Here is a 13,037-nt window from a genome sequence, read left to right as displayed (position 1 = left end):
CTCCACACACTCAAAAGCAATTAGGATTTGATCAATTATTTGTCTATCTTTTTTTTTTTGATAAATCAATTATTTGTCTATCTTGAAAGAAGGCCCCTTGATATTAGGAGATAATTGAGGGGAGTACCCTTTTGATTCTCAGGGAGAGTACCTTAACAACTATTCTATAAAGATGGGTAACTAAGCTGATAGGTTTGAAGTCCCGACGTTGATTAGCACCTAAGTTTTTAATAAAAAATTTTCTATATCCTTTAAAAAAAATTAGCACCAATCTCCTTTGGAACCAAGGCTAGAAAGGTTGAGTTCATTCTCGAGCTGATTGCCCCCCATCTATGAAATTCCTTGAATACTTTGATTAAATCAGCTTTGATTATATCACAACAGTCTTGATAGAACGCCATTGTAAAACATCAAGACCCGGAGCTTTGATCTCTCCATTGTAACACAGCTTCCTTAATTTCATCCTCAACAAACCATCTTTCTAACACCTCCACTTCATTTCCTCCCAACACCTCCCACTCAAGCCCATCAACATTCCATCTCTCATTAAGTGGCCTTCTATAGATTGATTTGAAATGTTCCACAAAGGCCTTTGCAATTTCACCTTGATTTGTAATCTCAGATTCCCCACCACTAAAGAGGTAATAAGAGTCTTTCTTTTTCTACCATTAGCAACGGCATGGAAAAATATCGTATTACCATCACCCCCCTTGATCCACTTCTCTCTTGACTTCTGCTTCCAGCTTATTTCCTCTCTAAGCAAAGTTTCCTCTAATTCTTTTTTAAAGACCATTTTAACTCCCTGTCACCCTCTACTAGGGAACCTTCTATCTCCTTTTTATCAAATTAATCAATTTGTGAGATCAAATTTCCTTTTTTCTCCTCCAATCTCCCAAACTTCTGCCTATTCCATTCTCTGATTTCTCCTTTTAGCATTTGCAACTTCAGAAATTTTTTACCATCCCAACATGGTAGTTGAATTTGGGTGTCCCACCAGTCCTTGACTCTTTCTTTAAACCCCGGGTGAGTAAGCCACATGTTTTCAAACCTAAAAGGGATCGGACCACCAAAAGCAGACCTTTGCAACAAACAAATTGACCAATGGTCAGAAGTGATTCTAGGTAAAGTTCTCCCCAAGAGGCCATTCCAATGTTCTTCCCAATCTAATGACACCAAAAACCTGTCAAGCTTAGAAAATATGGAGTTAGCTTGAAGATTAGACCAAGTGTAGCATGAAAGCCCCAAAGGAATATCTCTCAATTCAAAGGCCTCAATAAAGTCATTGAATCTCCTCATACTTGTAGCTAACCTTTGTCTACGACCATTTGTCTCTTCCACAAATCTGATTGAATTGAAGTCTCCTCCTAAGCACCAAGGTCCTTCCCATAACCCCCTAATGTCTGCTAGCTCTTCCCACATTAAATTTTTCCCTATATATGAGTTTGGCCCATATACATTTGTGAGAACCCATTCAAACCCATCTTGCATATTCCTCAATCTAACAGAAACTGAAAACTTGCCTATCAATTCCTCAATACATTGTACCATTTCCTCCTACCAGACTGTTATTATGCCCCCTGAAGCTCCCCATGATGGTGCAAAACTCCAATTAGCAATTTAGCATGTCTTTCTCCCCAAAAGCTTCTAACCCATTTTCTATCTACCTCCTCAATTTTAGACTCTTGGATCAGCACTAAATCAAGTTTCTCCTTCTTAAACAATTCTTTAATTGCTCTTCTCTTTCTAGAACTCCCTAGCCCCCCACATTCCAACTAATAATCTTCATGGATACAATCTGATTTTCCCATTCCCTCTTTCTTCCTACAGTCCTCCCTTCCTTTCCCCCTCCCCTCACACTAAATTCTTTGTCCCCCTCCACATTACTGATGAGTTTCCCAACTTCATTCAGTTTTTTCTCCTTCCCTTACATCCCCCCTCTTTATCTTTTCTATTGAAAGCCTTCTCTTGCTTAGAATTATCTATTTTAAGGCCCATTTTAACGGCCAAGTTTATCTATTTTATAATAAATCAGAATTAAAAATAAGAAAAGAAAATATCAAATAACCTTGTAAAAACATCAAAATGCATAATAAATCAGTAAATCATCATTTACTAATTTGTTATTGATCTTAGTTTCTTAGCTTTATATAATGGTTGGTAATAAAATAATAGTCTAGAAATATGTATTAATGCTTCTCTTATCATTTTACAAAATATCATTGCATATTTCCACAATGTCTCTAATTTTTACAATATTTCCGCTCGACATTTCCGACATATGTCTTATATTTTGGTAAGCGACATTTCCATCAACATTGACATTTTAAACCTTGTTGCAACCTACCTTTACACCCCTCTTTAAAGTTGCAGGCCTGGAAGCCTAGCCCTGCCCAGTCCATGATCACCTATAATCCTTATTCATACTCATAATTGTCCCTAGTTCTTTAAGCAGATATACAATTTGCCTCCCTTACATTCAAACCTCTTTCTCAAGACACCTTTTGGTTACCATGTTGTAGGTGTTTTTCACAAATCACAATGACCTGGCCTTTCCTTTATCGGGGCTTTCCTGGCACCATGATAGCCAGGCCAGGGACGTTATATGTCTTGATTATTGGATGGGCGATTTTATTGCACATTCTTGCCTCCTCTATTTTTCTTGTGGTAGATATCTTTTGCATGAGCTGAGTGCCTTGTCTTTTCCCCTTCTTTTTCATATCTGTTATCAACCACTTGTTTGTTCTTTTGAGCTCCCAAGGCTAAATGAAGGAGACTAGCAAATACAAAAGAATGAACAATTTTTTTTGTAGTAAGTTTTTAGGAATTATGATGTTATGATAGATATCATTCTACATTTTAAACAAAGGAAACCAACCAACTCGAAAGATTGGTAACACATCAGCCATATCAACACTACAAGATATATCTGCCTACAATTTCAGGTAATTGGAAGAAGCCAAATTTACGAGCAGAATACGAACATAAAGCTTCCAAAACCATAATCTAATAGAAGTAAACAAACAATCTGTGCAAAGAAAAGTACCTCCACTTTGGCGTATTCGATCAAAGCTCTCTTAGCATCAGCTGCCGATGCATATCTCAAGAATGCATAGCCTTTGTTTTTTCCTGTTTGACTGTTCATCATCAATCGAATCTCCACGATCTCACCAATCTTCTCAAAAACCTTCCGGATATCCTCCTCCTTTGCATCCTTATCCAGACCCCCAATAAAAATCTCTGTCCTCCTCCTTCTCCGCCTCTCGGAAACCTCCATTTCCTCGTCCCTAACCGCTCCGTCACACTTCTCATCTTCCTCCTTATTACCACTAGCCTCACATTTCTCCACTACATCCATCGGCACCACATCTTCCCCATTGCCTCCAGCACAAGACTCAGCACATACCGCCTTGCACCCATCAGTCTTAGCACCCATAGAATCAGCATTGGAAGCTTCAACCAGATTATCGAAAATAGAACCAGGGCCACAATCAGCAACACTTGATTCAGCATATTCAGCCATGCATCCATCAGTCTTGGCCCCCATAGAATAAGCATTGGAAGGTTCAACCGGATTATCGGTAACAGAACCAGGCCCACCATCAGCAACTTCAGCACCATTGCTCTGAGCTCCAACTGAATCAAGGCTAGCATCTTTGATACCAGAACCGGGGTTTTCGGGTTCGGAAGCCTCAGACTCGTGGGGCTTTTCTATTTCAGTCGGGACCATAGTGAGAGGATTGAGCTCTGCCTCTTCTTTCTTAAACTCTTCATTTGAAGGAGCATCTGGAGCCTTTGCAACCCGCTTAGGAACAACTTTCTTCTTGATAACCTTCTTCACAACCTTGATGGTTTTCTTGGTTACCGATTTAGTAGTAGCCTGACCGGTGGCCTCAGCAACGGCATTACCAATGGTATCTGGATTGGCGGTTCCATCAGCGGTTTCCGGAGCAGTGGTGTCATTAGTATCTTCCGGAGGATTGGCTTTATCAGTGGTTTCCGGGGTGGCATGTGCGGTGATTTCCGGTTTTGTTTCGCTGGCAGTTTCAGAGCCATTTTCTAGTGTGGGTTCGACATTGGTTTCAGGGACAACGGTTGGGGAGGTGATTTCTTGCGTGGGTTCGGCGGCGATTTCAGGGAGAGCGATTTGGGAGGGGGCTTCTGCGGAAGGTTCGGGAGGAGAAATTGGGGTGGTGATTTCCTGGGTGGGTTGGCTGGGGGTTTCAGCAGCGGGTTGAGGGGTGGTATCGACAGGGGTTGAAGAGGTGGCAGTTTCTGGGGTTGGTTCAGAGGGAGCTTCACGGGAGATTTTAGCGTTGATTCTGGGGGACGTTCTAGTGGCGGTTTTAGCCGAGGTTTTAGGGGTGGTTTTGGCGGAGGCTCTCTTCGGACGGGGGCCGGACGATGCCTTGGGGGCCATTTCTCGGTGGCGTTTCTTTTTTCTTTTTTTTTTCCGGAGAGAGAAGGAAAAAGAAGGAAGAATAGCGACGCACTGTGCCTCTCTGGAGAAGAGGATTGTGGAGGAAACAAGCACTAAAGTTAAAATACGAATATAGCCCTACTGTCTTACTTAATTCCGAAAATGTATATTGTATTAATTGAATACCGATTTGGCCCAATATTATTGTGTTCGGTTCCATTGTCATTTTTGAGAAAAGATCATTCGTTACATTATATAATTTCTATCATAGTTATGATAAAAATTGAAAATTAAAAAAAGTAACAATATAATTAAAAACAAATTTAGAATATTTGTTACTCAATTATGATATCATAGGTTTTTTGAAAAAATTAGATCATTAATCCACCATTTAAATAAGAAAATAGCATTGTTTTTTTATTAGTTTTAAATTAGAGAAAATTATATAATCAAAGCCGACTCTACATTTAAAATTAGGTTACAAATTGGGCTATAAACCATCATAACTCTAACAATGGGCTCTATATTTCAAATTAAAATAACCTTTGCCATGTCATTTGAGGCATCGCCAACATGAGACTCTTAATCCATCTTAAAAACAACAAAAATCTTATAATGAAATTGCCATTTAATGTTGAGTGATTGGAAAGTAAAAAATAAAAAATTTTCAGTCTCTCTCTCTCTCTCTCACATACACACACACCATCTTTATCTACTCAATGACTATGTGTTTTGAAAATAAATAAAAATGGTTTTTGGTTTCTGTATTTATATTCTCTATATTAATTTATCTCATTCTCTCTCTCTACCTATAGTTTTCCCTCAATGTCTCTCATTCTCTTTCTTAGTCGATCTCTCATTCTCCCTTAATTTCTATCATTCTCCTTCAGTTTCTCTCCTGCTCACTCTTTCTTTTATTTTATTTTTTTACACACTTATATGGTATTAATTAGGTCATATAAAAGAACATGAAACCAACTTGGTATGATTCAAAAATTATTACACTAATTTGATAAAAATTCACAAAAACTCTTGACTATGAAATTTATACCAACTGGAAATGATAGAAATTGAGGGAGAATGAGATATTCACTGAGAGGGAGAGTGAGGGAGAAGAATGAGAAAAATTGTGGGAGAACAATAGAGAGAGAGGTTTTGATTTGACTACACATCGAAACTGAGACAGTGGGAAAAACAGAGGGAGAGGGAGATCAAAAGATGACGATGAGAGTGAGAGAGAACAGAGGGAGATCGAGAGACAAAGGGTAGGAGAGAAACTAAAAACCTATTTTTGGTATAGGTTTTTGTTGTGTCCAACATGAACTAAAAGTCCCATGTTGGCAATAGCCACGTAAGAATTCGATGACATGACGACGTTTTTTATAATTTTAAATGTACAGCCAGTTGTCAAACTTTTGTTGGTTTCTAGACCAACCTGCAACCTAAATTTAAATGTATAATTGACTTTGACTATAACTTTTCCTTTAAATTAAATATTTTATTTACATTATATAAATTTTTTTTTTTATTTTTCATACTTAATTTTTGTTTGTCTATGATATCATTTGACTCAAACCACTAACCCACCATTTAAATATAAAAATCGTATCATTTCTAGGTTGACATTAAATCTTGTATTACATTTCCATCATTGCTAAATTCTTATGTATAAAACTTATTTTTGCTTAATATAATGAATGCACAATATTAGAGATGTACCCAATATTTTATTTTTTATAAATATATAACATTAGATATGTGCCCAAAATTTTCTCTATCTTTTTTTTTTGTGATTATTTGTATTTTCTATTATTAAAAATATTATTATTTGACTATGATATCATTTAAATTCAATGCAGATTTTGAATTTGGTATTCCATTTTTATCATTAATAAAAATACTTTTTACATTTCATATCTATTTATTTTAATACTTTATTATTTAATTATGGCATTATTTATTAATGCATCTGACCCCAAATGGTCGAATTGCTTGCCTACCACCGGGAGAAAAGAAAATGTTTTGTTTTTAAATTACTTTTCAAAAAAATTATTTTTATACTATTAAAATTAATAATCCGGATTTAATTAAAAGAATTTAATGATGAGAAAAATATATCTTAAATATAAAATTTAATGAAAGAGAATAGGAAAATATTTTTATTTCCAATTGACTTTAAATTTTACATTCCATTTCCATAATTAATCAAAACATTTCTTATTTATCATACTTATTATTGTTTAATATGTGTGTTAAAAATGTTGCCAATTTTTTTCATTTTATCTATTTTTATTTTTATTATTTAGTCGTGGCAACATGGATTAACCCATTTGACCCAAAATGATTTAATTTCTTACCATCACCTAGATGAAAACTCTATTTTTGCTAGGTATATTTTAAAAGTATAAGCTTTTATATTATAGAAATTATTAATTTATTAAGTATGGATTTAATTAATAGAACTTAATGATGAGAATAAATAAAAATGACTTAAATATATGACTTAATAAACATGAATGCAAGTTAATAACTTAAATGTTGGAGTTAATGAAAGAGAATTGAATGAATTGAATATCTTCAAATTACCTCTTTTCAACTCATTTAATATAAATAACCAATTACCTATTTGCCCTCTTTTCAACTCATTTAATATTCGTGCTTTTTAAAATAGTATATATATATATATCGACATATTGAAAAAATGGAAAAAAAAAAACATCAACATATGTTGTTTGGTATTTTTTTCAAAAGATTGCCTCAACTCTTTATGTATATTTTTTATTTTTTCAAACCTTTTTTCTAGTATAGTGGTTAGGGGGTGTCATCAATGATATCTGAAAATCTGATTTCAAATTCAAAATATCATATTCATAAGTCTATATAATCGAATCAAATTTGGGCATGACCTAATTCCATTCTATAAATATGTGAATTTGGTCGATTATTTAATTCTTATATATATATAATAATTAAACATTTTATATAATTTATAAATTGATGTAGGAATATCTTACCGACTTACAGATCTTGACAGGTGGCATTGGCCGGATGCATCCTGTCGTCCATCATCAACTACTATCAATTGCCATCAAGTGTCCCTCTTCTAAGGTAATTTTGATTATAAAAGGGGTGGAGGTAGACACACAAACTTAAGCTCTAAGTTTCCTTACTTGCTTGGTTCGACCCCTCACAACCCTCAAGGTCTTTGCACCCTAGGATAACTCCTGAGCATTGATGTCTTCTTTGTCTCAATAGGTTGGACCCATCACCTCGAACACCAGAAAGTATGCTGTTGCACTCGAATCCATATTTGGCAGCAACAATGGGTGTCGACTATGGAAACTATCTTCGAGACTTTCTCCTAAGAAAACAAATTTAACCTAATCAACTAGTGTTTCCGAAATGGCTAACAACCAAGACACAATTCCCAACGTTCAGAAGTTAGTTACGATCGACCAGTTTCAAGTTGGTCCTGGATAGGCTAGACAACCTGGCCCAGTGCTTGGACAATATAGGGTGTCTAGTAGGCCAGCCACAAAGTGGTCGCCCCATTGAAAGCCACGGACAACACAACAGGCGATCTGCCCATGCCCCACCAAGCCAACACTTGGGCAGCCTAGAGGGGGCCGACCCCTCGGAATCCGACAACAGCCATCGACGGGCTAGCAAGCCCCATTCTTAGACCTCTCAGCTCCCCAGCTGAGGAGGAAACCCTGTAGCATCCTACACTATGAACAGGAACCACGACCATCATCATCGTCGCACGGCGATCAATTGTAACAACGACGGGCACTTAGACCACTACAGTCCCCCTCTAGGAGCGGGATGTTGACGTCGCACCTCTTCCACGCCGGTTTTTGACCTTCGTGACCTCCTCAATGATCATCGCGCCCGCAAGGCTAAGGACATGTCAGCGTCCAACCACTTTGGAAACAGGGTTGACCCATCTTGTGTAAGAAAATTAAGACAAGGTTGAAGCACCGCTACCACACATCGAATAATGCTCCGCCAGTTACCATGCCTCATTCAGTTGGGTAGAGGCCTTCGTGGATTCCATCACCTCCGAGACCCTCCCGTCGAATTTCAAGGCCCCAGCGTTGGAGACCTATGATGGGAGTACAGATCCCGAGGACCACCTAAAAGCTTCAAGGCTCTCATACTCCTACATGGATACTCTAACACACTCATGTGTCGAGCCTTCTAGGCAACATTCAAGGGAGCAGCACGTCGATGGTTCTCGACACTGCCTCCACACTCCATCGACTCTTGGGACCAGTTCACAGACCTTTTCCTAGGTTACTTTGTGAGTAGCTAACAATGTTAGAAAACCGTCATCTCCCTAATGTCTGTCAAGTGGAAACTCAAGGAAAACGTTCAGGCGTATATCGAGGTCAAGAACCTCGACCCCTCGGTCTCCATGGCCGCAGCCTTCAGTGGCCTCTGCCCAAGTCTAAAGTCGAGTTCTTAAAGAAGGTCGAAAAGTACATCGTTGCCAAGCAAAGGGAAACAAACAAATGCCTAAAAAATCTAGAAGCAAGGCCCAGTGACAAAAAGATTAAGCAAAAGGGATGGCTGCGGCGGTGGCCCCACCAACAAGGACGGTGAGAAGAAACCATCGGCCCCTTTCTTCAACAAGTACACACCACTAAACTCAAGATGGGGGGAACCCCCAAGAAGTACTGCAAGAACCACAATGGCACCGATGATGACACAGGGACTACTACGAGCTCAAGAAAGAGATTGAGTCCCTCATCCATTGCGGACACTTAAAAGATTATGTTGAAGGCGACGCCCTAGCATCATCCCGCAACAGCCACAGGCCAGTCCCCACAACCATCGCCCCCTGGCGGAGTCATTGAAGTCATAGTCGGGGGATCAAGCCTTGGGGGAGCATTCGCTTTGTCTCAAAAGGCATACACCAGGTAGTATAACATTCACAACTAAGCACCGAAAAGGCCAAGGCCAGAGGACCTCATCTCCTTTTGAGATGATGACCATCGGGGAGTTTCTATGCCCCACGACATCGGCCTCGACTGAGGAGCTCTTCTTAGCAGTTGTGCGGTGATTGCTCCTCCCTTCGTCCTTCGTGTTAGTAAGGGATCATTTTAGGCCGAGGTTGTGTGACTATGGCCCATACGGGCGTAGGCTACCCATGTCCTTTGGTCATGCCCTGTACGGGTGCTGACGTCATCCAGCGCAGGTCCATACACTAGATAGATGTCAGTGTTGACTGGTTGAGGCCATGCACGAGACAATACGGGGGGAGTTCGGTTTAATGAGCCGGATTCGACGAGCAAACCAGCCCCTTTTGTTGGCATCATTTTGTCTCTAGTACCGGGGAGTCTGGTTCAGCATGTCCTTGAGTTGGATTCGACGGGCGAACCAACCCCTTCTCTTGGTGTTGTTTTGTCTCCTGAAGTCAGTGCCACACGGAGCACGTCAATTTGGGCTATCAAATCTGCCAATCCGTGGTCATTGGATCAATTGAATTTGGGTCGTACATTTGAGTGAGACTTCACCATTTTCTCAAAACCTTTAGTCTTGGAGCTAACGAGGACACCTCGTCTTTCAACAACCAATTCCTTAAACTTCCTTTCGCGAACAACTTTTGTCCTTGATATGTCGGCCTCGAATTCTGGTCTTGAAGCTTACGACCTTCCCAAGTGGAGTGATCTTAGCAACACTCCTAGTAATGATAAGAGCGACAACAGTGACTCCAAGAGCTCCTCTCGGATGTCAAACGTCCAGATGCTGAGGGAGAGGACCGCCCCTCGGGGGCGGTCAACTAGGCCAAGGGTTGGCGCCTTGGTACGCACCCCTACCAGTCCCTCTAGGGTCGATGCACCAAGGAATGCTTAGGCCTTTCTTGTGGTTGTAGACCTAGAGGAGGAGGCCGCAGGTGAAGGAGTGAGGGTGGAACGTTACACCCCCTTGGACCATGGCAGTGTCCTGAACGAGGAACAAGTCAGGGCACTACCTGAGCGGTACTTCATAACGGGCGACCATAGGGCTAGAGTCCCCTCTACAGAAGAACAGTCATGGCTAGGGGTGTAAAAGAATCCAATTTGAACAAGATCAATCAATATCCGAATTCAAATCTGATTAAATATTTGAATATTCGATTCAATTCGAATTTAACCAATTAATTATTTTAGATAAATATATAAAATAAATATTTGATTTATATAAAGTATATAATATAATTATTGTATAAATAAATTATATAAAACATTTAAAATTTTTATATATTATATATAAGAATTAAATAAACGGTCGAATTCAGATATTTATCGAACCGAATGAAGTCATATCTGAATTCGGCCAGTTAGATATTCGAATTATCCAAATTTGATTTGATTATGTTGAATCTCGAATTTGAAATCAGATTTTCGAATACCATTGGTGCCCCTAGTCGTGGTGTGGCATCGAGGGCAAGATATGTGTCCATGAGCACTATTTTCTGTTTGGGATGCATCTCGACCCAGAGTTGGTGAATCACTATAAGCTGACTCTCAGCCAGCTGGAGCTGAACATAATGAGGACGATCGTGGCCATTTTGGTGACGACCTGTCTTCGAGATCTTTCGATGACGGTGAACATGTTCCAGAGCTTGTTCGCATTGAGGAAGCACTCCGACGGCGAATGGTTATGGTATTTCCAAGGCCAAAGGGGGAGAGTGGTGGACAACCCTTCGTCCGTGCATAACTAGAAGAATAAGTACTTTGTGAGTTGCGCGTGAGGTTTGCCTTTCAGGACCAATTAGGCAAGCCCAGATACGCTGGTTGAGAGAATTGCACCGCGTGCCAGCAATGATGAGAAGGCTATTATGAATCGGCTTCAGCTGGGCAGGACAATTCATGTCAGACCGTTGGTGAGGGAGGAAGCCTTGGTGAAGGCTAGCCTTAGTCCTGCCCCCTTTTCGGAACGAACGCTCCCGTTGCTTTGCTATTTATGCTTTCTGTTGAATGCTGCCGAGGTCGAGGTGGCCCGTGAGAAGACAATGACACAAAAGCGCCGTAAAACTTCAGTTGCGCAAGTAGCGCCACCAGGAGCACCTCGATCCTCTGACCCCCAGAAGGACGAGCCGCTCATCACTCGTCGCATCTGTCAGTTGGACCCGTTCCCCACTAATTCTCAATAGTCGATGGATATACTAGGGATGGGGGAGGACCCAACCACCGATGCCATTGCTTAGCCCAACGCTCAGACTGGATGGGGCAATAGAGAGTTTCCTTTATTTGGGACCGTGTGCCCTTAAAAACATTTCTTCTTCTTCTTCTTCTTCTTCTTCTTCTTCTTCTTTGCTAGGGACCGACACCTCCTTGACATTTTTTAAGACACTTTAGTTAATGGAACTTGAGTTTTTGTCAAAAGATCTTCTTCTTCTTCTTCTTCTTCTTTTCTTTTTTTTTCTTTCATGCGATGGGCTAATGCCTCCCATTGAAGTGGCATTTTTGTAAAGATACTTGCAATTCTTATAAGATATATATTTCTTTTTGAAAAAATGATGTCTACTTAGCCCTTTGTGAAAAAATTATGCCTTAGAGTCTTTTACGCCGAGGCCAACATCATAAGTCGCTTGATAGCAATTATCAAGGTCTTTGAATTTCTTGTTTTAGCAAAAAAATTAGGTTTTTTACACAAATGGGGAGGGGTCAAGTCTCAATTCGCTCAAATATAGTGTCTGAGATTCAATAGAGGTTTTTCACACAAATAGGCAAAGATTCTTCAAATAAATAGATGTTCAGTCAAACTTACCTATTTGGTGAAACATTTTTTTTTGATTTGGGGGTGATTTTCATGGGTTTTGTGCGCTAAATGGGAGATTGGGGTGTGGCTGTCATGGTAGTGTCGTATTTGGGGTTGTTAGAGGCAGAAAATATAAATTAAATGTTATTTTGTCTTGTCTTGGTTTAAGTGGGGGTGTTTTTGTGTGTTTTTGGGTCTAACATGCTCTATTTCATTGGTCCAAGTGTTCTAATGGGTCAAGAATGGGAGATAGTTATCAAAGTTTTTAAAGAGAGAGAAAGAGGGAGAGAGAGAGAGAGAGAGAGAGAGTGAGAGAGGTTTTGGCTATAGACCGGAGTTGATAGAGTGTGGAGCAAAGGGAGTGGGAGATCGAGAGATGACTATGACAATGATAGAGAAGAGGAGGGAGATCGGGAGACAATAGAAATGGGAGAGAAATTAAAAATCTATTTTCGGTATATACTTTTTGATGTATCTAACATGGATTAAGAGTCCCATATTGGCAATAGCCACGTAAGCCTCCGATGACATGGTGGGGTTTTTTATAATTTGAAATGTAGAGATAGTTATCAAAGTTTTGTTGGTTTTTGGACCAACCTGCAATCTAATTTTCAATGTAAAACCGACTTCCACTATAATTTTTCCTTTAACTTATATATTTCATTTACATTATATAAATAATTTTTACTTACCACCCTTAATTTTTGTTTGTTTTTTATATCATTTGACCCAAGGTACTAACTTACCACCGAAAAAGAAAAATAGTTTGATTTCTAGGTTGATTTTAATTTTTGTTTTACAGTTTCATCATTGATAAAATTATTTCATATGTATAATACTTGTTTTTGTTCAATATAATGGATGCATAATA

At 39.3% G+C, this 13,037-nt stretch overlaps 1 protein-coding gene across 6 annotated transcripts in view; it reads right to left on the bottom strand.

The window, feature by feature from the left end:
• LOC104604130 (uncharacterized) overlaps positions 1 to 4,489 on the bottom strand; it is a 54,369-nt gene extending 49,880 nt beyond the window's left edge. For 4 of the 6 annotated variants that reach the window (XM_010268363.3, XM_010268364.3, XM_088898136.1 and 1 more), the window contains exon 1: positions 3,044 to 4,488. In XM_010268363.3, coding sequence (XP_010266665.1) covers positions 3,044 to 4,417 — 1,374 coding nt within the window. In that variant the 5' untranslated portion in view covers positions 4,418 to 4,488. Of the gene's footprint in view, positions 1 to 3,043 lie in introns of all 6 variants that reach the window. The other 2 variants (XM_010268366.3, XM_088898137.1) reach the window with 1 other exon arrangement.
• Between the last annotated feature and the right edge of the window lie 8,548 nt (positions 4,490 to 13,037).

This window comes from Nelumbo nucifera, chromosome 2 (assembly GCF_055504915.1).
Source record: "Nelumbo nucifera cultivar China Antique chromosome 2, China Antique-T2T, whole genome shotgun sequence".
NCBI lineage: Eukaryota > Viridiplantae > Streptophyta > Magnoliopsida > Proteales > Nelumbonaceae > Nelumbo > Nelumbo nucifera.
The sequence above is the reverse complement of the archived record's forward strand: the minus strand, read 5'-3'. Positions and strand labels throughout refer to the sequence as shown.